Raw genomic sequence first — 26,507 nt, 5'->3', positions numbered from 1 at the left:
TGATGACAGCAGCCTGGCAGGGCTGTCCATGGACCATCCTGCCACCCTAGGAAGGGCCCCGTGGAGTGGGGCAGGGGCGATAATGCCCCCCTTTCCCTGAGAAGGGGGGAGCTGTGGGGCAGGCGGGCGGCACCCACCTCGTGCCCATCAATGAGCTCCCGCCAGCTGTCCTCCAGCCGAAGTCCGGCGTCATCCTCATCCTCCTCTTCGTCACCTTCTTCCTCCCAGGAGTCATGGTCAAAGCGCAGCCTCCGGGGCAGCCTGGGCAGCCCGAAGAGGCCATAGGCGTGCAGCTTGCCCTCCAGCTGCTCCATCTTGTCTATCTCCTGAGAGGAGACGTGGTCAGGGTCAGGGGTCAGGGGTCAGCCAGCCGCCCTGCCCCAGGGCACCCGGGCCCACATACCCGGCCATAGGTGCTGGTGCTGGGGCCTGAGCTGAAGAAGCCACTGAAGCGACTGGCCGCCCGGTTCTTCCAGCTGTCACTGCCACTGCTGCTGCTGCTGCTGCCACTGCTGCTACTGCTGGGCAGAGAGCAGCTGGAGGGTGTGGGGGGCTCCTGCCCAGGGATGCTTGCCTCCCCTAGGAACTCTGACATGTTCTTGCGTCGGCGACCAGGGGCCTGGCCAGGGAGCAACAGTCAAGAGGCGGGTCCACTCTGACCCCCATGGCCCCACCCCATCATGCATTTCCAGGACCTCAAACCTGCCTGGGATGCAGGAGGGTCTCTGCATTCCCCCACCCTGTGAGGCCACCTCTCCTGAGACCTAAACATGCCCTGGGGGCTGGAAGGTCCAGAGAGGCGCCCCTGGGCCACGCCTCCCCCCACCGCCAACCCCAACCAGGAGCATAAAGCACGTGGGAGAACACAGAGTCACACACGCTCGGGTGCACTGAGAAGCCCACATCCAAGTGGATCCCTGATGAACGCTCACGGGCACAGCCAGTGACATACAGCTTCGCTCCCCACACAGTGTCTGCTTGGACACACATGCTCAGACTCCTCGTGCACGAACACTCAGAATTCCCAGGCCCATCCCCCTGCAGTGGGTTAGATCCACCCGGTACGCCCGGAGCCAGCCCCATTTCACAGAAGGGGTAGGAAAGCCCCCAGCAGGAGCAGCAAGGGGCCCAGGTGACCTCCCCTCTGGCCCCTCCCCACCCCTAGCCCTGACACAGCCCCTCCTCACCAGGATATCCAGGCTCTCCCGGCGGCTCTGGAGGTCCACGCGCTCTTGGGCCGGGGGCCCAGCCCCGGCTTGCCGCAGGATCGGCAGACTCAGGGACTTGGAGTCCTTCACCCCCTGCTCCACCTTCCCCTCGTCCCCTGGCTTGGCTGGGGAGGCATGTGGGGACAAGTATAGGTCCTCAAAACCCAGGCCAGTGGAGGACGAGACCCCGGTCCTCTCTCCCTGGAGGAGCCAAACCAAGGCCTGGCTGCCCTCCCTCAAAGCCCCACCTGCCAGCACCCTGGTTACCCTCCCCCAAAGCCCCCCCCGCCAGCACCCAGCACTGCTGCCCAGCAGAGACACCTGTATGGTAATGAGCCTGCTCAAGGCCATGGCCAATGGGAACCTGAGCTGGGAAACAACACCCTCCCCAGAGGACCCAGTTGCGCCCCAGCTCCCCTGCTCACCTTTGACCCGCAGGTAGTGTCCCCCAAACCTGTAGGCCTCAAAGGTGAGGGACAGGGGCGTGTTGGACTGGTCCAGATAGATGTCCACTTTGCCCAGTGCAATGCCCTTCCTTTCAAATACTGGCAGCAGCACCTCCCTGCCCCAGGACAGGAGGTGTGTGTGTTGGGGGCCATCATATGAACCCCTCACCCTGCCCAGAGACATCACATGAACCCCCACCCCATCCCCCCAAAAGAAAAGGGAGACCCCAGGGGGATCACACCCAGGTTCATACATGCACACATGAATAGGAGGTTCACACGTGTATACACAATGCCCTCGCCCTCACACGTTCGTGTTGACACACCAGGGCAGACCCTGTCACATGCCAGTCCATGCCCCAGGGGTGGGTCACGTCCACTCAAGCATGGCTCCCAGGCCCTCACTGCACATGAGTGGGGTGCCCATGAGGGAGGACACACTTGTCTACGGGCCACGACACAGACACACAGTCATACCTGCTGAGGCCACAACTGCCCCCAGCTCCCTTCTCCCCTCAGCCCCATCAAGCCCTACCCCAGAGACTTCTTTTTCATGGCTGGTACAATCTCCGTCTCAATGTCCACGTTCAGGTCAAATTTCAGGGTGAAGCACTCCTTGCTTGGGTCCTGAGCGGACATGCATCTCAGCACCTGCACCCCTAGGGCCCTCCCCTCCCCACCCCAGGGTCCTAGTGAGCACAGGGATCTCCCTGTCCTTTTCTATCCCAGGGAGGGCCCCGGCAGCCCTCCTGCCAGAGGCAGGAGCTCCTGGAGCATCCCCCACCTGGGCTAAGGTGGGCAGGGCTGGGCTGCAGGGCTGGGCAGTGACAGAGAGACATGCTCACTCCACGCCCCATCCCCGGGTTCTTGGAATTCAGAGCAGAGAGGCCCAGCCTCGGGAATGGAAAGGGCCCAGGAGGGGCAGAGACTGGTGGGGAGGGGCCTGCTCTGCCAGCCTGGGGGCTTCTTACATCTGTATGTCTTCTCCTGGCTTTCTTCTTGGAGAGTTTCAGGCCTGTGCTCTTTCGGTCCCTGCAAGGAAGCCAGTCAGGGCAGAGGTTGGAGGCGTGGGTGGGCTCTCATCAGGGTGGGATGTGGGTAGGCCCCAGTTGGTGACCCACCCCTTTCTGACTGTAGGTGGCCAGGTAACTCAGGTTGGCTCAGGCAAGCAGGGGTGGAGGTGGGGAGTGGCTCACAAGGAGCTGTGCGCCCCCCTGTGGCCAATCCAGGAGTCATACCCAGGGTCCCTAGACAGGTGGAAGTCTGCCCCCAGAAGCCCTAGAGGCTCACCCTCCAGGAATCTGGGTGGCAGCAGGGGCTAGGAGGGGTCTCTGGTCCCTAGATCTGTGACCTGACACCCAGCCTTGGGAGCTCCCAGGTGTCTTCTCCGCCCACCAACCCCTCACCTACCCCTTGCCATCCATACAACTCTCCTCCTCCTCCTCCAAGTCCACAGCAGGGCTGGTGCGCGGGGGGCATGACCGGGTGGACACGTTCCGAGCCAGGACAGAGCCTGTGGAGTAGAGCGGGAGCGGGGTTGTGCCTGTCTCCCTGTCCCTGGTCCCTTCCTTAGTCTTCCAACATGGCAGTCTCCAGAGGAACCAAAGCCATCTATGGACCCTGGGACCCCGCCTCCCTAACAAGCCAGGGCCCCTCAGTTCTGTGAGGAGGGGTCAGTCACTGCTTATCATTTACCCATCCCCAGACTCAAAAAGATGCAAGGGCCCTGGAATGACATCCTGGGTGATGCCCTGCGCCCAGTACAAATCCACCTCAGTTTACCCATCTATGAAATAGGCATAAAGAAGCGCTGCCTCTAGGACTGTTGCAGGGAGGGAACAAAGTCCATGGCTCTTTCTTGCAGGTGTCCCCCTCTCCCCTCCCCTTTCTTGCAGGTCACCACTGTGACCACACCCAAAGTCCCAGGGGGCCCTGGGGAACAGTCCTTTTGTCCCTCTGACCAGCTGGGGAAGGAGACAAAGCCACCTCAGCACAGTCAGCTGGCAGTGGGACTGGGCCAGGTGCCTGTTCAGCAGGAGGGGTTTCTTGTTTCCTGCTGCAAGTTCCTTCTGACCTGCCCATCCCACCTCCCACTGCCTCTGCCCGCTGGCTGCCTGGCTAGAGGATCTGCCCAGAAATCCCCTGCCTGGAGGAGAAGACAGAAGGGCTTTCTCCACGCTGGCCTGGGCAGGGGCAGAGGCAGGTCCATTGAGAAGGACCCGGCCCCTAGAGAAGACAGGCTGGCCCTCGAGCAGGGCCGGTCCCCAACTTTTCCTCTTATTAAAAAACTGGCAGGGCGGAGGATGGCAGGAAGGGATAGTTAGGGAGTTTGGGGTGGACATGTACACATGGCTGTATTTAAAATGCATAACCAACAAGGATCTACTATATAGCACATGGAACTCTGCTCAGTGTTAGGTAGCAGCCTGGAAGGGAGGAGGGTTTGGGGGAGAATGGATACATGTATATGTATGACTGAGTCCCTTCCCTCTTCATCTGAAACTATCCCAACATTGTTAATGGGCTATGCATGCATGCTAAGTTGCTTCAGTCATGTCCGACTCTTTGCAACCCCATGGACTGTAGCCTGCCAGGCTCCTCTGTCCATGGGATTCTCCAGGCAAGAATACTGAAGTGAGTTGCCATGGCCTCCTCCAGGGGATCTTCCCGACCCAGGAATTGAATCTGTGTCTGTCTCCACCTGGGAATCCCTGTTAATCAGTTATATCTCAATACAAAATAAATGTTAAAAAAAGAAAAACATTTGTGGAACAAAAGGGGCAGCAGATTTGGGTTTCATTGTTCACAGTTGACTCGTGTCCTTTCTCATGGCCTTGTCATGATGCCTACAGTTACCAGGACCCTGTGCCCCCAGGCAAGGGCTCTAGGGACTGGTCCCTCCCCGTGCTCACCTTGGGGGGGCAGGTCGAAGCGGACGTGCCCATCATAATGCATGGCGCTGTGGAACTTGCTGTCACAGGCCTCACAGAGGTTGAGGGGGCCCCGGTGGTGTAGCTGCTGGCAGTCGGCGTGGTGGCATACCTGTGTGGGAAAGGATGGGGGCAGGGTGGACCCAGACCCCTGTGGTACACGGGGCCCCTGGCCCTACAGGGGCTGCTCTTCATGTCCAAACATCCACGTTCCACAGGGGCCCGTGCTTATTGGGCTGCTCTTCATGTCCAAACATCCACGTTCCACAGGGGCCCATGCTTATTAATTTATCCATCAAGTGTTTCCCAAGCACCTACAAGGTGTCCATCCTGGGGGATGCAGAGAAAGCAAAGCCCTGCCCGCAAGAAACACAGTGCAGAGTAAGTAACCACGAAGCAGGTGCTCCCAGGGCCTCTTCTGGAACACAGGCAGAAAGGGCCCCCAAAAGTGAGGCTGGGGCTGCCCGTCAGTTTGCCCAACTCAGTGTCGTCAAACAGAATGCCTCCCCGTCCTCCGTGCCCAGGGCCTCTGCCCTCAATTCTATGACCTGTGCAGCCCCCGAACAGCTGACCACCCTGGATTTCTAAGTCAAGGTATGGAGGGGCTTATGGAGGAGTCAGGGAATGATGCTGGCATCTGGGCGCCTACGTGGGACCCATGGGCCGTTGCTTAGTGACGTGACCTCAGATTTACCCATTCGCTCCAGTCTGCTCTCATCCCCACCCCCATGGATGACCTTCCTATCTCCTCCATCCCCTAAGCATCCCAAACTCACGCCCCACTGACCCACTGCCTACTTTTCCAGGGAAACAGAAGCCACCAGAAGGCACTCCATGAGCCCCAACCACCACAGCCACCCACCCATCCTGGGCTGTGGAGGCTTCACCCTGCCCCAATCCCAGACCAGCCTCCCACCGAGACCCACCTCTCACCAGATCATTCCCATGGGCAAACCAACCTGATTCTCCAGCTCCAGCTCCCCCTCCACTTATAACTAAACTCTGTAAAACCAGGCATCCATAACCACCAGTTCCTGTTCTCTCCTCCCATTACCCTTTATTTTCTTTTCCCTCAACTTTTTGTTTTAAAATAATTCAAACCTTCAGAAAGTGGTAAGAATAGTACAATGACATCTTCACACCATTCTAGCTCCGCCAGTCATTCACATTCGCCACACTGCTCATGACACCCCTCCCCTGGTGAGGAAATCGACACCACCTGGGAGCACAGATGTTCTCGTGCAAAACCCCACACAGCTCTATGTGTGTCACACTCGTGGAAACTCAGTGATGATACTTTGTCCAACTTTAGTCTCCCTTGGCATTTCCACAAGTGTCTAAATAATGTCCTTCACAGATTTTTTTCCCCACATGGTATTCAATCAAGGTTCATATGTATGTACGTTTGGCTGTGTTTGTTTATCCCTTTAAGAATAAATGCTCTGGGACTTCCCTAGTGGTTCAGTGGCTAAGACTCCAAGCTCCCAATGCAGGGGGCCTGGGTTTGATCCCTGGTCAGGAAAGTAGATACCACATGCCGCAACTAAGAGTTCACATGCCAAAACTAAAGAGTCTGCATGCCTCAGTGAAGATCAGAGATCCAGAGGGATGCAAATAAGAGCCAGTACAGCTAAATCAACAAATAAAATATACATATATATACTTAAAAAATAAAAAGATTGAATGAATATCCCACATTTTCCACCCTGTCTTTCAGGACATTGAAGCAGCCAGGCCAGCAGTTTTGCAGAAAGCCCCTCCTTCTGGATTTGTCTGGGGGTCTCGCATAGTTTGCTGTCGTTCAGTTGCTCAGTTGTGTCTGACTGTAGCACAGACACCACGGACTGTAGCACACCAGGCTTCCCTGTCCTTCACCATCTTCCGGGGCTTGCTCAAACTCATGTCCTTTGAGTTAGTGATGCCATCCAACCATCTCATACTCTGTCATCCCCTTCTCCTCCCGCCTTCAATCTTTCCGAGCTTCAGGGTCTTTTCCAATGAGTGAGCTCTTCGCATCAAGCAGCCAAAATATTGGAGCTTCAGCTTTAGCATCAGTCCTTCTAAAGAATATTCAGGATTGATTTTCTTTAGGATTGACTGGTTGGATCTCCTTGCAGTCCAAGGGACTCTCAAGAGTCTTCTCCAACACCATAGCTCAAAAGCATCAATTCTTCCTGCATAGTTTAAAGATGAGCATATGTGCAGGGACAACAGAGAGTGGACCGTGTCTTCCTCAGTGTGCCCGAGTGCCAGATCATCTGGGGATCTCACTGTATCGTGTTTGTTTGCTTTAATATATACTTATTTGGCTGTGCCAGGTCTTAGTTGCAGTTGACAGGCTTAGTTGCCCTGCTACATGTGGGATCTTAGTTCCCTGTCCCCTGTATTGGAAAGTGGATTCTTAACCACTGGACTACCAAGGAAGTCCCCTCGCTGTACTCTGTAAAGGCGTGTTCTCTCTCTGTAATGAGTGGATACAGGGCTTCCCTGGTGGCTCAGTGGTAAAGAATCCGCCTGCAATGCAGGTGACCCAGGTTCAATCCCTGGGTCAGGAGATCCCCTGGAGAAGGAAATGGCAAACCACTCCAGTATTCTTGCCTGGCAAAGCCCATGCATGGACTGGGGAGCCTGGCAGGCTATGGTCCATGGGGTCGCAAAGAGTTGGACACGACTTAGCCACTAAACCACCAATGAGTAGGTAGTCCTGGGGTGACACTTTGAGATAGCCTGCTCCCCAGTGATTGCAAACTCCAGGACTTTAGTCCTCACTGACGGCTTTTGCCTAAATCAAACTATTACTACGATGGTTGCAACCAGAGATTTTCTAATTCTTCCATTTTCTCTCAGACCCTCTCCCATCAATTCTGCTCCCTCCCCAGTTTGCTCTTCTAAGGTCTCTGCTGACATCCACACTTCGAAGTCCTCTTGCTTGTTCGCCCAGGACCCAGCATTTGACATGGTCTCTTGGAAACCGTTTCTTCCTCGGCCCCCAGGACCCATGCCTTGCCTATTCCCTCCCCTCTCAGGCCCCTTGCCTGCTTCCTGCTCTCTCCCCATCTGTGGACCCCTCCTCATTTTACCCACACCCACTGTCCTAGAGAGGGCTCCCAGGTGATCTGTCCAGTGGGGACCAGGCCCAAGACTCTGGACCCACCTTCTCCATCCTCCTCCTGTATCCCAACAAGCATCTCAAACTTAAAAGGTCCTCACATGAGCTCCTGAAATTTTCCACATGGCTCAACCCATCTCGATTACTGGCAACACCTTCTGGCTATGCTGATGTTATGTGCTGAATTATGTCCCTCAAAAAGATAGGTTCAGGGTATTCCCTGGTGGTCCAGTGGTTAGGACTTGGTGCTTTCACAGCCATGGGCCTGGATTCAATCCCTGGTTGGGGAAGTGCTGTTGTTGTTTACTTGCTAAGTCATGTCTGACTCTTTGTGACCCCATGGACTGTATGTAGCCCATCAGGCTCCTCTGTCCATGGGATTCTCCAGGCAAGAATATGGAGTGGGCTGCCAATTCCTTCTCCAGGGGATCTTCCTGGCCCAGGAATCGAACTTGCATCTCCTAAACTGGCAGGCAGACTCTTTACCACTGAGCTACCTGGGAAGGCCTGGTTGGGGATCTAGAATCTCACAAGCCAGGTGGCACAGCAAACAGTTTTTTTTTTTTTTTTTAAAAAGATAGGTTCAGTCCTAACCCCCAGCACCATAGAATGTGCCCTTGATGGAAAGAGGATCATTACAGATGGCATTAGTTAAGCTGAGGTCATAATGGTGTCTGTAATCACACAGGATAGAGTATGGACTAACCATATGACCGGTATCCTTATAAGAAGAGAAGAGACATAGAGAGGGGACACATAGTGAGAAGCCATGTAGCAACAGAGGTGGTGACTGGAGTCAGGCATCTACAAGCCAAGGGATACTGAGGAACAGCAGGAGGCGCCAGAAGCTGGAGGAAGCGAGGGAGAGTCCTCCCCTGCTAACTTCCAAGGGAGAACGATCTGACCACATCTTAATTTCAGATTTTTGGCCTCAGAACTGAGAGAATAAACTTCTGTTGTTCTAAAGCCACCCTGACTTGTTATGACAGCCCCAAGAAAATATAATAGGCCAAAAACCTTGGGGTCACCTGTGATCCTTCTGTTACCCATCATCCAGGCAGTCTAACACGTCTTCAGGCGCCATCCTTAATATCCATAGTTTCAAACCGGCCACACTCTCCAGGCCAGCTTAGCTCCCATAGCCTCTTAGCAGGATGACAGGGCCCCTGAGCTGGTCACCCTACACCCATCCTTGACCCCAGTCTGTTCTCCATGAGCAGCCGCAGTGGACCCAGTTCAAAGAGGAGTCACACTGCTGTTGCTGCTGCTAAGTCGCTTCAGTCGTGTCCGACTCTGTGCAACCCCATAGACAGCAGCCCACCAGGCTCCTCTGTCCCTGGGATTCTCCAGGAAAGAATACCGGAGTGGGCTGCCATTGCCTTCTCCAATGCATGAAAGTGAAAAGTGAAAGTGAAGTCGCTCAGTCGTGTCCGACTCTTAGCGACCCCATGGACTGGAGCCTACCAGGCTCCTCCGTCCATGGGATTTTCCAGGCAAGAGTACTGGAGTGGGGTGCCACTGCCTTCTCCGAGGAGTCACAGGGACCTCCTCAAAACCCTGCAAGGGCTTCCCATCTCCTGCCAAGGCAGGTGACCTCGGGGCCTCTTGTCCTTTTCTCCTAGCTCCTTACACTGCCCCCACCCACCGGCCTCCTGCCTTCCCTTTTACTGGGCTTCCCAGGTGGCGCTAGTGGTAAAGAACTGACCTGCCAACGCAGGAGACGCAAGAAACACAGGTTTGATCCCTGGGTCGGGATGATCTCCTAGAATACGAAGTGGCAACCCACTCCAGTACTCTTGCCTGGAAAATCCCACGGACAGGGGAGCCTGGCAGACTACAGTCCATGGGGCCAGAAAGAGTCGGACACGACTGAGCCACTGAGCATGCATATATTTATTTATTTGGCTGTGCTGGGTCTTTAGTCGCAGCACTCAGGGTCTTTAGTTGTGGCATGCAGGATCTTAGTTCCCTTACTAGGGATTGAACCCATGTCCCCTGCATTGGGAGAGCAGAGTCTTGGCCACTGGACCACCAGGGAAGTCCCTCCTCCTGCCTTCTTGGACACGCTTCTTCAGATGTGCCCCACCTCTGAGCCTTGGCATCTGCTAATCCCTCAGCCTGAAACACTTTCCCAGACACTGAAATAACCAGCTACCTCCCTTCCTGCACACCTTCACTCAAAAGTCACCATCTTCCCCTTCTAAGGTTTCATTCCTCCACATCCACTCCCTGCCCCCGCCTTCTCTCCTTAACACCTCCCACTGGCAGGCAGTCTGCGTGTCTCACTTTGTTGCCTCCACACCCTATCAGCTCTACAAGGACAGCAGTTTCGGTCTTTCAGCTTCACTGACTGATCTCATCCTAGCCGTTCAATAAGTACTGGTTTGATTATTAAGTAGCATGATAGAGGACCACTGGAGATTTGGGCTGGAGAGAGCCTGATCAGGCATCTTCTTTAGTCTTTATTGAATTGGTTACAATATTGCTTCTGTTCTGTGTTTTGGTTTTTCAGCCCAAAGCATGTAGGATCTTAGCTCCCCGACCAGGGATCAAACCCACACCCCTGGGATGGAAGGCGAAGTCTTAACCACTGAACCACCAGGGAAGTCCCAGGGATTTTCCTTTTAATATTTGTTTATTTCTTTGGTTGTGCCAGGTCTTGGTTGCCACACATGGGATCTTTAGCTGTGGTATGCAAACTCTTAGTTGTAGCATGTGGGCTCTAATTCCCTGACCAGGAATTGAACCTGGACCCCCTGCGTTGGGAGCGCAGAGTCTCAGCTACCAGACCACCAGGGAAGTGCCCCAATTAGGAATTTTGAAGATGACAGACAGGGTAAGGATGGCCTAGACAGCCGAGAAAATGGCCAAAGATAGGAAAGAATAGGAAGCTGAAAATGTCTGAGCATTTATAACGTGATTGTCATGTGCCCGGGGCTGCACTGAGGGTTCCTCATCCCATGAGGTAGGGGCTAGGATTGTCTGTATTTTACAGAAGAGGAAAGTGAGGCTCAGAGAGGTTAAGCAACTTGTTTAAAGTCACACAGCTAGTGGAGTCAGGACTTGAACCTAGGGTATGTAGCTCCAGATCCCACATTTTCACCACATTCACACCATTTCTTGGTAGCAGAGAAGGGAGAGAGGAGTGGGGCCCTCCTGACAGAGGGCCGGGCTTCACGGATACAGGAATCCCTGCAGTGAGCATCTTTTCCTGACAACAAATCCGAGGAAGCACTTGTCCTTTCTCCCCGGGAGGCTCACAGCCAGCCAGCTCAGCAGCCCTCTCGCCCTCTGTGTCCAGCCTGGCAGTCAGTCTGGCACAGGTGCCCCATGCCGACCCCTTCCAGGCCTCTAGCGATTTCCCTGACAGCTTCATTTTTCTGGCGCCAGGCTTGGCATTGGGCAGTGGGGCTGTGGACTGTCCAGCTGCCCAGGCCCTAGCTTCACAGTGGGTGGGGGGGTGACATGGAAGGAGCCATGCTAGGTTGTGGGTGTTCTGGGTTGAGGGTGGGGGTGGTTCTCTGGGACTCTTCCAGTCCAAGTCCTTGGTTCTGTGCCACAATCTTGTTTTAAAACCTAACCAGTAAATGTGCTCCCACCAGGCTTCTCCATCCATGGAATTCTGCAGGCAAGAATACTGGAGTGAGTTGCCATTTCCTACTTATAATACCTATAATACCACTGCATAGCATACAGATTGCCACTAAGTAAATATTAACTGAATGTACTAACCAATAGGTGGGCTTCCCAGGTGGCACAGTGGTAAAGAATCCACCTGCCAATGCAGGAGACAAGAGTTCAATTCCTGGGTTGGGAGGATCCCCTGGAGGAGGAACTTACTACTGATACTAATGCTAATTTTTTTTTTTTATGGTTTAGTTCTTTCTTTTTATTTATTTATTATTATTATTTTACTTTACAATATTGTATTGGTTTTGCCATACATCAACATGCATCCGCCACAGGTGTACACGTGTTCCCCATCCTGAACCCCCCCTCCCACCTCCCTCCCCATACCATCCCTCTGGGTCATCCCAGTGCACCAGCCCCAAGCTTCCTGTATCCTGCATTGAACCTGGACTGGCGATTCGTTTCTTATATGATATTATACATGTTTTAATGCCATTCTCCCAAATCATTCCCCCTCCCTCTCCCACAGAGTCCAAAAGAGTGTTCTATACATCTGTGTCTCTTTTGCTGTCTCACATACAGGGTTGTCACTAATGCTAATTTTAACAAGAGTCCAGCTGGTGGCTGACCTCCTTCCATCCTCCCAGCAGCCCCCAGGCTCAGGGACACCAGGATGATGTGAGAGTCAGGCTAGGATCTGAAGCAGGTGAGTATTCAGCGGGTTGAGGATGAAGTTCTGAGAACCCCCAGGGAGGGAGGCTGAGGCTGAGGTGGGCACAGCCCACACTGTCTGTTCTTACACCTCCATCTCCAAACCCCAGGGTCTCCGCAACTCCCTCCAGGATTGGGGGTCTCCCCATCACTAAAGCAGGGTAGCCCTTTCCCAAAGCCAGACTCTTGAGCCTCTTCTCTCAGACCCAGGGTCTACTCCCCACCTCCTTGCTGCCCCCTCACGCCCCGCTACAACCACTCTCTAAGGGCAGCAGCGATCCTGCCAGCCAGGGAGAGACAGCAGGGTCCGAGGCCAAAAGTTCTCAGGACTCAAGCCAAAGAGGCGAGAGCGGAGGCGTCACTGCATGTCCAAAGGCAGAGAATGAGCGGTAACTTTACAAATAATAGAGGGGCCTGGGCCTCTTGGGGAGCACGATCAAGGCCAACTCCCCCAGGGATAGGGCGTGGAGAAATCAGTCTTCCCAGTCCCACCAGGGTGGCCTCAGAAGCAGGAGTAGGAGGGGTGTGGGTAGGGCCCGGGCAAAGGAAGGAAAGGGGAGGGTGGCCAATGCAGGCCCTGGGACCCACAGGTGTGTCCGGAGTCAGCCCCAGACACAAAAGGCCAGGGTCTGGCTGTCCCCTCCGCTGCTTGGTCCCCTTGGTGCCAGGGTGGGGGATACATCTCAAGCCCCCAGCCCTTCATCGCCTCCCCAGCCCCTCCTCCCCCCTGCACCCCCGCGGTGTGCACCCCGGGGCAGGGGGCTGGGTCGCCGAGTACCGGATCCGCTTAGAGACGCGCGCGGAGGAGCGACAGAGCACCCGCCCCGGCCTCCCCGCCCGGCCCCCCGCGCCCGTACCTGGCCTTCCCCGTTGCGGCCACGACCCCCTGCCCAGCCGGGCTCGGAGTCTCGGGAGGGCAGCCCGGGGCTCGGCCTGGAGGCCGCGCGGCGCCCGGAGACGCCGGGTCCCGTCCCCATGGCGGCCGGAGGAAGCGGCGGTCTGCGCCGCCCGCCGGACAAAGCGCGGAGCCCCGCTTCCTGCCATTGTGCGGCCGCGCCCGCCCGCCGAGCGCGCCGGGGACCCCGGGGGGGCGGGAAACACCCTCCCGCCGGCAGCCCCGCCCTGACCCCACCCCCGCTACACACAAAGGTCCCAGGCTCAGAGGGTTCCCCCCTCCCCGGGGACCTCCTTGGATGCTGGGGGCAGGGGGGCCCGCCGGTGACAACCCCCCTCACCTTGACTGCGGAACCCCGGCCCCGCCCAGTCCCGCGGGCGCCTCAATTTGCTGTGACCGCCACCCTCCCCTCCACAAAGCGAACTACTGGGCATAGGAGCTCCCCCTGGCCAAAGAGCATCTTATCCCCCTCCCTCCAGTCCTAGGGACCCCCGCACCAGAGCCTGAGCCCGCAGGACTTCTCCCTCCCGTGAGGGAGCTTCCTTAATGCTGGTGGCAGAAGAGGGGGGACCGGACCAAGGACACATCACATCTCCCTAGGGGTCCTCGGACCCCGCTCCCCGTCCAGACCCGAGGATATCTGACTCCACTTCCCAGTCCTAGCCACACAGCCGGCGCTCAGAGGCCTTCTTGAGGGTCATCTTAGTATAGGCCCGCAATCCAAGAGACCCCCGCTTCAGAGCCTGAGCCCGGGGGACCCCCGCTCCCACTGCCCATGCCAGGCAGAGGAGCAGATTGGGGCTAGTGACCACAGGTGGAGGCGGCGGGCAGAAGGCAGGTGAGCGGGGCGGAGAGGGTGGTCTCTGGGGTGCGCCCAGGAGTAGAGTGAGAGGAGGCGTCGGGACAACCCCGCAGCCCAACTCAGCTTTCCACGAAGCCCCTGCTGCTCCAGGCTGGCACCCACCGCCCCGCACCCCTCCCCGGCTCAAGGCCACGTGGGAGCTTCCGGTGCCCTACCGCCAGAGGGCGCTCATCAGAGCCCAAGACGCAGACCAGGAATGGGGTGTGGTGCCAGGATCCCCACTGTAGGTCGTCAAAGCCTTTCACACTCACTCCCAGGAGGTGGAGGCGGGCACTGTTATCCTCGCTCATCGAGTGGGGGGTAAAGTGACGAAGAAGTCCACAGGCAGGACTGACACCCAGGCTTCTGACTCTGGGGTTCTGGAATGGCCTCCCTGGGGCACTCCTCAGTACTCATGGGGGAGGGGGACACGCTGTCATCAGCCCCATCCCCTAGACAGCTCCCCCTCAGTCTGGTTCTGTGGGGGGAAGACGGTCTCTGCAGGTTTTGCAAGGAGCAGCAATTTATCCATCTATCCCGGCCAGGAGGTTTCCATGGCTGTGTCCCCTCCCACATCCTGAGTGGCCCTCTTTCCACACCATAGGCAAATCCTTTAAAACTGAAACCTGACCATGTCACTCCCCCACCCCCCACCCAACCCTCCTGTGACTTCCCATCTTGCTTAAAATAAAATCCCAATTGTGGCCTGGTTCCTACCTTGCCCCCCTGGCCGGTTACACACGGTGGGCCGCCATGCTGGCTTCCTTCATCCCCACAACTCACTGAGCTCAGAACCTGCTCCTCCGTGTTCTGGAACACCATGTGCCCTTTATCTTCCCAACAGCTGGCACTGAGCCCCAATTTAAATCCTACCTCTCCAAGGAGGCCATTACTCTTCTCTCCAAATAAACACCCCCTTACCCCGGAACTCTCAGTCCCCTTAAATTGAATCATTTCCTCCAAAGCATCTATTTATATTATGACCTGAAATTATTTCCTTTGTTCACTTCTTGATTATCACTTTTCCCTGCTAGAATATTCTCTCCAGAGGCTAGCAGTCTTGGCTGTCTGGCCCATGCTTCATCTTTGGCACTTAGAACAGTCCTAGCCACCACAGGTACTCAGTGTAGACTAAGATGATGAATGGACGAATGAAGACAGGAGGAGGGGCTTCATGCTAGAGAAGGCCATTAGGGCCAGGAAGGTCTTGGCCAGGATGCCCCCTCCTGTGGCCAACGGTTAACAAAGCTTTCTCTATTGCCTGTCCACGGCTTCTCTCCATCCCTTCCAGCATCCATGACCTTGGCTTGCTGGCCCCAGGCAGGTCAGTTTCTACCTCAAAACCTGGTGGTGCTGTCCAAGCCCCCTGCCCCTGCTGCTGCCCCCCAGGCCAACCTCTGAGCACACCTAAGTGCCAGGCCTATGCCAAATCCTGTTCACTCTTCTCAGAGACCATAAGGAGAAGATACTGTTACTATCTCAATTCAACAGACAAAGACACTGAGGTTTGGAAAGGTAAAAAAACTTGTTCTAACAGCGGATGCCCACTGGACCACCCCCTGTGAGCCTCAAGCACAGAGAAGGGTGACATGAAGACCAGCCAAGTGGTGGTTTGGGCAGCAGGGGACTTGAGGTCCACCCCCTTGAGGACAGGGCAGATCCCCAAGCCCACCAGTCTGGGGTAGCCAGACCATCAGGACTGGGCCAGGACAGGTCACCAGAGGTCACTGGAGTGACCAGGTTCTGGCCACCTTGAGTCACGCTCCTGCTTGGGTTCTCCATCCAGGGCTGGGGCTGCTCCTTGGAGGGCCAGGGCCCTGCTGTCCCAGGGCCAAGAGTGCAGGGTCAAGGAACCTGTGGAGCAGGGGAGGAAAGGAGCCCTGCACAGGGAAGGGAGGAGGCCTCGGCAGGCTTCGAGGTTCCCACCTCCGCGCTAAATAGGGAGCTGAAATAGCCCATGAGCAGGCCCAAAAGGTCCCAGCCCCTGAATCCCTGAGGAGGGGGCCCCTCCCTAGCCCAGCCCCAGCTCCAGGCTCATGAGTCAGGACTGGCTTGTTGAAACTGATACCCAGAAACCAGATGCCACGGCTGATGAATAATGGAGTCTCCAAGGCAGGAGCCCCCTGCCACTCCCGCCCTGCACCACCTCCCCAGCCCCAGAAAAGCAGAGGCCTGTGGGCTTCCCCTTCCCCACAGTGGGTTGGGGCCCCAGCCTGGTCTGCAGTGGGAGAGGGGAGGTCACAGGTCTGGGGCCAGCTCTGTGTTCTGTCCACAGGAGACTGGCCCGGAACCAGGAGTTGGGGCTCTCTGGCCAGGGGGACACCCCTGCCCAGGGGCTCCCTACCCAAGCTAAGCTCCCCTAAGAGGCTCCCAGCCCCGAGGCTCCATCTGGCACCTCAGAAATCTAGGGGTGGAGGCTGCATGCATGGGCACGTTAGCCAGGGAGGAGCCGGCTCTGCCAGGCTGCTCTCCTCTCCAAACGCCCCATCTGGCTCCTCCCTTCCCCTAGGCCTGGGCCTCACCACTTGTTCTCAGGTTCTGGGGTCCCCCTGGAGGCAGAGCCTGCTCTAAGGACCTGCCCCGTGCTGGGCAGATGGTAAGGGTGTAGAGAACCTCTCCGCAGGCCAGCTCCACGCCACCAAGTCCAGAAGCCAGTGAGCCCTCTTCCTCCCCAGGGAGCCAACCAGCTGGGACCAGTGGGTACTAGGCGGAAAAGGAGAGGCTGTGTGGTCCATGAACTTTGCCCCCTGCCCAGGTCCTGCAGAAATGTGCCCTGGAGCCCCAGACCCCAGCCTGGAAGCCTGCAACTTCTCCAGGCACCTCTTGTTTCAGAGCCACACAAAAGGCTCTTTGGGAGGGAATTGGGGAGAGGGCACAGGCCTGGGCTGCACACCTGGGCCCACCTACCTACCTCCTGCCCTTCCCTATTGTGCAAAGAGGGCACTGGCCAGTTTTCTAGAATTCTCTACCTAGGGATGGCTGCTGGGTTCAAATGTGTGTCTGGACTCTGGCAAAGGAGCAGAAGAATAGTGAAACAAATCCTCCCAGAGCCCTCCAAGCCTGGGGAAGGAACTGGAGGAATCGGTAGGGTCCGAAGCCGCTGGGCCTCCACTTCCTCAGTCTTTCATCAGAGCGGCCCAGGGTCTCTCCTGGCCTCTGGGTCTCCAGGAGATCCATGGGTCCTCTGGCTCTCTCTCTACCCAGGCCAGACCCAGGCGGCCCGAGGTGCAGACTCTCGCGCCCCCTGCCGGCATCGAGAGGACTTTCCGCTCGGACCGTCATGGACGCCCAGATGCGGCGAGGTAGCCGAAACCACGGAACCAAGCCCCGCCAAATCCCCTTTGGAACCCCTCGCCCCACCAGCAGCCCTCACACCAGGGCTGAGGCCCTACAGACTCCTCACGGCTATTTATCCCAGCCGACCCCACCCTAGAGTCATTGTGGGGGCGGGCGCTGGAGCCCATTCCACCCTCAAGTAAGTGGAAGCAGAGCCGGTGGCGCCCATCGACGGCCACCTGCAGGCCCAGGGCTGTGTGGGACCCTCGCCCTCCCCTACCCCCAATATCCCCCCTGCTCCCCCCGCCCCAGGCTTCTGTCTATTAATTCAGGGCGAGTCTTGGCTCCCGCCCCCCCCCCCCCCCCACCTCTGAACTTCCCCGTGAGACTCACCTAGGGACATGGGTCTCCTCCCCAGTGGCTAGGGCTCGGGTCAAGACTGCCAAAGCTCCGAGGGGCCTGTAGGGCGAGGGCCACAGGAACCGCGGGGCGGGCTCGGTCCGCTCTGCGCCGGCGGGGGCGCGGGTCGTAGGGGAATTACGGTAGGCCGCGCGGGCGCTACCACCTGGGCGGGCCGGGACGTACCATCGGCGCGCCCGGTTGGGCCGGGGAGGGGCTGCGCTCCCGGGAAGCTCCGGGCGCCCCACCCCGCGGCCCAGGGGGTGGCTGGAGGGCCGGCCGGCGTTTGGGGGTAACCTAGGGTCCGGGCTGCGGACAGAGGTAAGGAGGCCGTTGTCACTGTCCCCAAGGGGGCTGCCCTTACAGACCTGCAGAAAGTTCAAAACCTGCAATCTTTGACCTGGGCTTAAAGAAAAGAGCTCGCCCTCCCGCCCCCGGCCAGGGCCAGCGGCAGGACGCTGCCCCCCGGGGTCCAGAAGGAGGCACCCGCAGGCCCTGCCCGCCCCGGGAATCGCCCCAAGCCAGGCTGGCTTCCGCTGGATTCTGAACTGCGCCCTCCGCGGCGCCTGAGAAACGGGCCCGCCTAGCTCCGTGCCTCCCTCTTTTTTCCTGGCCCACGCCTAGTAGGTCCTGAAAGAGGGGCCCATCCCGCCCTTCGGTGGTTCCTGGCAGACTGAGTTCAGAATAACTCAGCGTTCAGGACTTGAGGTAGGGGTAGTGTCGGGATTCCCCGCCCCAAGCACACCTACCCCCTTCCCTAGGGAGTCTGACATGATGGGGCTGCCACCCCGCACTCCCAGCCTCCTGGTTCAGACCTACTTGCATTTTCCCAACTCTAGATCATCTCCATCAGGCCCCCTCCAGACTACAAGAGCCCCCTCCTAATGGGAGTCACCGTCCTTGACAGCGCTGACCTCCCTGGGGCTGGCCCACACCAGGGCAGCTCATCTTGGCCAGGTCGCATGTGGTGGGTCCCGGCCTCTGGGGCACCCTAGACCTTCACTTTCCCCCCTCCAAATTACTTAGCCAAAGCCCCAAAGTTCCACTTGCACTGCTTCCCTGGTCCTGCCCCATTCTCCAGTCACACACTGGACTGCCCCGGATCTACAGCTGACCAGCATCTCTAAGAGCCAGCTACCTCCAGAGATCCCAGAATCTGGCCATTCTCAAGGGCGCCTGGCCTTTACCTCTCACCCCCAAAGCATTCATTGCCCAGGAGAATAAGTGACTCCTTCTTCCATTATTCACCACATCCTGCCCACTCTTTCTCCACAAGGACCTCAGACCCACCCCTTCCTCTGCCCTGTGTCCACTGGTCTTCATCTGACAAGCCTTCCCCTAGACATAGACACCACCCCTACCGACTCATCCCTGCCACCTCACAGCCCAGTGTTAAGCTGGAAGGGAAGTCTGAGGTCATCAAATCCAGTCTTCACTCTCTGCTTAAATTGCCTCTAGCAATGGGGTGCTCACTACCTATGTATCAGAGAACAGCTTCAGCTGTTGGAGACTCTTACCTATACTGAACCAAAGTCCACCTCCCTGCCAGGGCCCTTGGGAGCCCTGCAGAAAAACTCACCGGGTGCTCCTTTCCTCCTGACAGTTCGTTAGAAATGGTAGGCTCTGAGGACAGACAGATCTGGTTGAGACAGACCCAGGCAAATTATTTTCCCCTCTCTTTTTCTCAGTGTCCTGTCTCTGATGGAGATGGCGTGTCTTTGCTGCACAGGGTGGGGGTGAGGACTAGATGAGGTCCCCATGGAGAAGCACTGAGGCAGGGCCTGGCACGCAGTAGGTGCTAAGAACACAGTGGCTGCTAGAACTGATACCTTTAAGGATGATGCCCTGAGGGTTCCATCTCCAGGACAAACACCCCAAGTCTTCCATCCCCTCAAATGTGATTCCCTAGGCCAATGTCAGCCCTTCTCTGTGTCCCCTTGTGACCTGAGGTGCCCTGTACAGACTTCCATCAGAATGCCCAGATCAAGGGACTCTGCCCTGTGGTTAACTTGCAGGAGGGTGGGGACACCCACCAGGTCATCACCTGGCCCTTTGGGAGGGAGGGAGCAAACACTTCCTCTGGGCCCCCAACAGGACACCTGCCCTGGGGACAGGATAGCTGTGCAGTAAACATCCATCTGGCTGGGTGGGGTTGGTCAGGTCTAGGAGGGAACCTAAGGTGGTCTCAGATCTCAGGGAAAGAAAGGAGGGCATGCTGGGAGCCTAGGGATTTCTGTCCCCCTGCGCACATGATTCACACATGATCACAGCTAGCATCTTCTTGAACACCACAGCAACCCAGGCTCTCTGCTAAGCACTCCACAGGTAAGCCCTCTTAATTCTTGTCACAACTCTAGAAGCCTCAGCTTCCAGATGAGGAAACTGAGGCTCAGAGGTAGACTGACTTTCCCAGGGTCCTGCAGTTGGAAAGGGGTAGGCTGCGACCCTGAAGTTCCCAGGTGTGGGTTACTCCATACATCTTTTACAAATATATTCATTTATTTATTTGGCTGTGACAGGTCTTGGTTGCGACACACAGGATCTTCAATCTTCACTGCAGTACATGGGGTCTTTAGCTGTGGCAAGCAAACTCTTAGTTACGGCATGTGGGATCCAGTTCCCTGACCAAGGATGGAACTCGGGATCCCTGCATTGGGAGCGCAGAATCTTAGCCACTGGACCACCAGGAAGGCCCCCTACTCTATACAGCTTCCTCTTGGGGAAGTGTAGGGACACCACCTCCCTCTGTGGTCCCCAAGACAGGTAGTTCAGACACCTCACCTGGACCTCAGGATGCTCCCTGTTCAGTTTTGCCTACCTTTCCCCATCCCCTGAGCCCTGTTCACTTTATCCATTCCCAATATCCGTCCCCATTCCCACTCAGCTTTCTTCCATCTTAATAAGCCCTCGTTTCTCTGGACACCTGCAGCCACCTCCAGGAAGCCCATCCTGGTTATCTCCATTCCCTCAGAGTGAACTCCAGAACAGGAGGGAGGCGTGGAGTGGCAGATGCATTTCAAGAGCCCCAGCACCCAGGAGAGGCTCAAATAAAACCTCAGGGGTGGAGACGTCCGTGGCAGTCCAGTGGTTAAGGCTCCATGCTGCCAATGCAGGGTGAACCAGTTTAATCCCTGGTTGGGGAACTAAGATCCTGCGTGCCACACCCAAAAATAAATAAAAACAAAGATGTAACCAAACCAACCAAACAAACAAAAATCCTCAGACTTTCTGGTGGCGCATTGGCTAAGAATCCACCTGCCAATGTAGGGGACACGAGTTCAATCCCTGCTCCGGGACAAGTCCACATGTGGAGGAGCAACTAAGCTGTGCAAATAACTACTGAGCCGGTGTGCCAGAACTACTGAAGCCCGTGAGCCCTAGAGCCTATGCTCTGCCACGAGAGAAGCCACTGCAATGAGAAGCCCATGCACCGCAACAAAGAGTAGCCCTCTGCTCTCTGCAACTAGAGAGAGCCTGTACAAAGCAATGAAGACCCAGTGCAGCCAAAGAACAAACACACACCAAAAAAACCCTTGAGGGTGGGCCCGGAAGCAGAAGGGTCCAGCCCAGTTGAAAGATGGCCCTTCCCCAGGGCAGCCTGGGGGGTGCCAGTCTGACAAACCCAAGTCCTCACTTCTCTCCTCCTCCCTGGGAGGCTGGGGTCAGCTCCAGGAGGGCAGGACCTTTGTTCCCCGGAGATCTCCAGGCCTAGAACAGGGCCTGGCATGCCAGGTGCTTCAGGCTGATTTGGTGAATGAATGAATGATGTCATCTCCTTCAAAACGCTAGTCACATCCTGCTAGCGGTTCCTAGAATGGCTGGGGAGGACAGTAAGAACGAGGCTCTCCATCTCATTCCAGGCTATGCTTGGCCAGTCATGCTGTGTGACATGGGCTAGTTCTTCTTTCATCTCTCTGAGTCTCAGTTTCCTTATGTTTCACATAGGAATGATAATAACACTTTTCTTCTAAGGTTCTCACAAAAGTTCAGTGAAACAAGCATGAGGGCCTGACAACCTGCCTGGCACGTAAACATGTTTGGTCACTGGTGGTTCTTATTATCATCAACAATAGGATATTCTTTGCTCCTCTCTCTCACCAGCCTGGGTGTCATTCACCTCCTCTGACCCTCTGCTCCAGCCTGCTCCTACCCTTGCCAAGACCTGCCTCTTGCCCCTTGTTTTCTGCCTCTGCACTTCTGCCTGTGGCAGTTCCCCCTTCCTGGACTGCCCCTGGCTTCTGCTCTGCCTGTCCACGTTTTCGGACTTAGTGATAAAGAACTCGCCTGTCAGTGCTGGAGACATAACAGACATGGGTTTGATCCCTGGGTCAGGAAGATTCTCTGAGAGAGGAAATGGCAACCCACTCCAGTATTCTTGCCGGGAGAATCCCCATGGACTCCTGGGGACCAGGAGCCTGGCGGGCTACAGTCCATGGGGTCACAAAGAGTCAGACACGACTGAAGCAACTTAGCATGCATGCATGTCCACGTTTTCACTCCCATCAGAGGTCCCCTTCTCCAAGATGTCTTCCCTGACTAGACCTTCTGCCTCTGATCGCTCAGGCATCCTTGTGGCCCAAGTGTGTATCACCTGTCCCAAAGCGGGTGCCACCAGCGACAGAACTAGGGCTCTCCCCCTGCAGGCTGGGTGACGGTCTGCTGCTGATGCCAACGTCAGCCATGTTGAGTTGCAGGCAGCCCATGGCTGGGCTGGAGTTGAGACCTGGAGGCTGCAGAAAGCCCTCAGGCACTCTGACACCAGCTCTCATCTCACAGGCCTCACCCTTGCCCCTTCCCATGGCAGCTTGTGGGCCTGCCTGAGGAGCGGCTGTCCACAGAAGAGGCTGGGTCATTGTGGCCTGCCTCCTTTGCCATCCCTCTGGGTCAGGCAGAGGCCCCAAGGCTTCACAGGCCCCTGGCAGGATGTAACTGAGGGTAACTGGGGCCAATTTGTTGCCAGGAGCCCCCATATGGGGGAGAGGCAGCCAGCCAACACCAGAGCCCTGATGCCAGGCACCATCCGTGCCAGCAGATTGCATCTGACATCACAGCCGCCCCCTTGCCGGTGACCACGGCAACTGGAAGCCTCCCCCACCTCTCCCCACCCCCAGAACAGCCCTCCATGTTCCTTCCAGCCATGGTCTTCCTGTACGGAATGTAAGCGGCTGTATCCGGGTGGAAGGGTATAACGGGGTGGCATCTTTAATCTCCTGCAACTGCAGAGCTGAGCTGCACAGTGGCTAGGAACAGGGCTCTGGCACCACACAGATCAGGGTTCTGGGTTAAAATCTCAGCTCTCCCTCATCCTAGAGATGCGTTTTCAGGTGAGCCGCTACCTCTCTACTGTGAATGAGAATCATGACGGGACAGGTGTCAGAAGGCCAGAGGGAGGAGATAAAGAGTCCTCGGGGCTCGGGGTGACACGGTGAGTTGCGGCAGTTACCACTGCTGTCCCTCAAATGCATGCGGGGAGGGGCCCAACCTGGGTTCCAACCCTGGCTCAGTCTCTCCTGAGCTGTGGGGCCTCGGCCAGGTCACAGGGCCTCTCTGAACCTTGGTATCTTCATCTGGAAAACAGGGCAACGACCCACACCTTCCCAGCAGAGCTACCACAAACAGCACACGAGGCACAGGGCCCAGCACAGGCCAGGCAGAAGGCCCCCATCATTTTTATCTGTATCCCTCTTGTTTGGTCCACTCCTAGCTCCCAAATCCTGACACTCCAGGACCAGTGGGCCCCCTCTTCCCTTCCTCATCCCCAGGCCTGCAGTCACTGTCACAAGGTCCCATAGTGTCCCTGACCCATGCCCAGACCTGAAGAGTGGCCTGGTGGCCCAGGAAGAGTGCCCATGGGGCACTGGAACGGAACCTTGGGGGGTGTCTCTGCTTGCTGATTCTCAGCTTCCTCATCAGTGACATTAAGCAGCAGTGCCTGTCACCTCAGGCCTCTAAGGACCGTAGGGCAAGAAAGGGCTTTGAGGCACCCCTGCTCTTGCTGCCCTCATAGAAGTCCCCCCCAACTCTGCTCTTTCTGAACCAAGGTCAGCCCCTCTGCCTCCTAAACCAGCCATCCTGCAGCTCTGCCCACCCCTGAACTCAGGCCACACTGTGGCCAGGCCAGCGCACCCTTGCCAGGGCCCCATGGATTCCCGGGCCTGGATAGAGGGGGTGGTTAGCACCCTGCCCCCTCTGCCCCAGCAGTCCCCAGGCCCACCAGCCTCCCTACCTTAGCAGCCCGGCCCTTGTCCATGCAGTCAGGGTTCTGACAACGCAGTCCCTTCTCTTCTTCCAGGCTCCGGTCTTCTGCAAAGGAGAGGAAAGGAGGGTTACTAGTTGGGCGGGGCCCAGGGAGGGTGCGCCCCAGGCAGGAGCACCCTGGCTCCCCGGGGCCCAGGAGCCTCCTGACCAGAGGACGGGGTGGGGCGGTCTCCTCAATGCACCCTTCAAAGGAGGGCAGTGTCCCTTTCTCTTTTAAATGCCAACTTATCTGCACAGGAATCTGTGTGCAGAGCCCTTTTCTTGTTGCAGCTCCCTAGGGAAATTATCCAGATTCCAAGGGGAGAAAACATCTTTGGAAATGAACTGCTCCCTCTCTCTGTCCCACTGGTGGGGGGTGGGGAGGGGAAGGGGGGTGGCTCAGTGACCTTGGGGCCCCAGGGTTCCTGGGGGATTCCTATAAGACAGTGAGGGAAAGGGGGACTCCAGGGGTCCAAGATCCCTTCCTACTCCTGCCCTGCACATCGCAGCCTCTATGGATGGTCTCCCCCGCAAGAACCTAGGGTGGTCCCTTCACCCGCTGTCCATCTTTGACCCAGAACCTGGCCCCCTCCAAGCTGCCCCTCTTCCTGGGGTGCAGCAGCAGAGGGGACTGGGAAGTGGGGCAAAGAGGCTGCCCACCCCGGCCAGCTTGCAGGGCCAGGGGAAGGGGTGAAGAAGAGCGCCCCGACATGGGGACAGAGTTTGGACCCCCACAGCCCTGATTCTGAGACCGGCGTCTACCTCCCATCTCAAGCAGGCCTTCCCCAGAGGAGGGAGAGGGCTGAGCCCCCGCCTGCTGAGGGGAAGGAGCCGGTCCTGCCCTGCCCTTGATCTCCCCCCTACCCCCACCAACTCCCCGGCCGGCCCGCGATGCCCCTCGCCAACGCCCCTCCCCGAGCCGGCGCGGAGGCGGCCAGGCCAGTCGGCCTGCATGGCGGGGCCGGGCCGGGCCGGGGGCCCCGCACTCACCCATAGAGGAGGCGTGGGGCGGCCGGGAACGCGGGAGGGGCTGGGGGCGCTGCGGGTCGGCGCGGGGGGCGACCGCGATGGAGGCGGAGGGGCGGGCGCCGGCCGGGTGCCTGGGCAGAGGCCGGAGCGCTGCGCCCGAGGGACCCTCGGCGGTGAGAGGCGGGGCGGGGCAGGTGGGCGGTGGGAGGAGTGGAGTGGGGCCCCGCCTATGGGGTGGGACTCTGGGCCCCGCCCCCCGCGCCCCTCCTCCCGGCGCCCCGCTGGGCAGAGCCTGCACCCTGCAGCGCGGGGCATCAGCAGGGAGGACGCGGCGCACCCTCCCCCTCTCTCTGAAAAGTCGTGGGTGTGACTAAACGCCATCCCTCCGCACCCCCCCCCCCGCACTTGCTCAAGCCTCCCAGCCACCTCAAAAGAAAACACCTCTGTTTTTGGTGTGATTGGGAGACATTTTCTCAATCTCCTGGAAAGTGGGAATGAAGGCATTTTAGACAGCTCTGCTATTTCTCCTCGTCCGAAAGGTACCATCTCAGTGGAAATGATGCCTTCTTGTAGATAGGCACGCAGGTCAGGACAGCTCCCGGTTTCCTTTGCCACCCACCCCCAGCAGAGGCCTCTCTTCTCATTTAGAGATGCTATCAGGGATGGGGGTAAGGGTTCCATAAGTGGAGGGGACCTGGAGACTAATGTTTTATTACTATGATCTTGGTGCTGTTTAGCATTTTTAAAACTTTATGAAAGTGTAAAATAAATAGGTATAGAAAAGTGCAGCTCTCATGAGTACACAGCTTAGTAAAATTTTCACAAAAACGTATTCGTGCAAAATAACTAGCACCCAGGTTAAGAAGTAGAGCATCACCAGCCTCGATGTGGAGGTCTCCCTCATGGGGGCTGTCAGCTTCTCCCCTCTGAGGGGATGGTCCTGAACTCTCTTTTGATTAGTTTTGCCTGATCAGTTTTGCCTGATCTTGTAGTTTATGTAAATAGCATCATGAGATACTTGGACAGCATCTTAATGGTTACAAAACACTTTTAACTACAGAAATGGAGCCCTGGGGAGGTGGCAAAGACTCTCCCAAGGGACTCAGTGTGCTCCTAAGCCTGCCCAGACCCCATCGCACCTGGAGGTGGGTGCTGGGGGGCCCTGGGTAGATGAGCCCCAGGTATGGAAGTTTCCCCTGGGGCCCGGGTCTCTCTCCCAAAGGCTACCCTGGTCCCTTCCCCAACCAGAGTAGGGTACCTGCCCCCTTTCATGGACTGGCCCTTAGGGACTCACGGGTGACCAGGACCCCGTCCCTTCCCTCGCAGACTCTTGGTGGAGGGAACAGTGATGGGTCCCAGGTCTCCTGGGTTCTCTGGATTCACTCAGCAAACACACAGTAAGTCCTTGGAGGGCCTACCTTGTGTCTAGGCCTGAGCTGGGCCCTGGGAACTCATTGGTGACCCTGACAAGCCTTGAGGAGCTCATGTGGGGCCCAGTGGGCAGCAAGGCCCTTTGGAAAGCAGCATAGGGGGCTGTCGAGAGGAGGAGGCTGTGTGCAAGAACAGCTGCACAAGGGTCTCCATTAGTGTCCTGAAGCTTCCAGGGTGAGAGGGAAGTCCCTCTCAGCACAGTCCCCCAGTCTGCTCTTGGTGAGTGTGAGCCTGGGGTTCTGAGAAGGGACCCCGCTAACTCTCAGAATTCTCAGGCCAGCCCCGCCTCACTCGGTTCACAGAATCACACAGTTCTGATATCCCTCTCGGAATCTCTGCTTCCTCAGCTGTCTGAAGGGTCAAGGACACCTGTCCTGACTCTAGCTTGGGGGCAAAGGTAGCTGAGGTGGGAGACAGCCCTAGGA

At 57.2% G+C, this 26,507-nt stretch overlaps 1 protein-coding gene across 7 annotated transcripts in view; it reads right to left on the bottom strand.

Annotated features, from left to right (window-relative positions):
* Nucleotides 1–26,507, bottom strand: part of PLEKHG5 (pleckstrin homology and RhoGEF domain containing G5) — a 52,233-nt gene that overhangs the window by 6,383 nt on the left and 19,343 nt on the right. For 3 of the 7 annotated variants that reach the window (XM_061382882.1, XM_061382877.1, XM_061382876.1), the window contains exons 2-10: nucleotides 23,672–23,748; nucleotides 4,567–4,696; nucleotides 3,065–3,167; nucleotides 2,626–2,686; nucleotides 2,190–2,281; nucleotides 1,634–1,770; nucleotides 1,188–1,333; nucleotides 404–619; nucleotides 138–326 (exon numbers count right to left, since the gene is read on the bottom strand). In XM_061382882.1, coding sequence (XP_061238866.1) covers nucleotides 138–326; nucleotides 404–619; nucleotides 1,188–1,333; nucleotides 1,634–1,770; nucleotides 2,190–2,281; nucleotides 2,626–2,686; nucleotides 3,065–3,167; nucleotides 4,567–4,696; nucleotides 23,672–23,748 — 1,151 coding nt within the window. Of the gene's footprint in view, nucleotides 1–137; nucleotides 327–403; nucleotides 620–1,187; nucleotides 1,334–1,633; nucleotides 1,771–2,189; nucleotides 2,282–2,625; nucleotides 2,687–3,064; nucleotides 3,168–4,566; nucleotides 4,697–12,891; nucleotides 13,060–17,439; nucleotides 22,508–23,671; nucleotides 23,749–24,672; nucleotides 24,803–26,507 lie in introns of those variants that run through there. The other 4 variants (XM_061382881.1, XM_061382883.1, XM_061382879.1 and 1 more) reach the window with 4 other exon arrangements.

Source organism: Bos javanicus, chromosome 16 (assembly GCF_032452875.1).
Source record: "Bos javanicus breed banteng chromosome 16, ARS-OSU_banteng_1.0, whole genome shotgun sequence".
NCBI classification, from domain to species: domain Eukaryota; kingdom Metazoa; phylum Chordata; class Mammalia; order Artiodactyla; family Bovidae; genus Bos; species Bos javanicus.
This window is presented reverse-complemented; position numbering and strand designations above follow the sequence as displayed.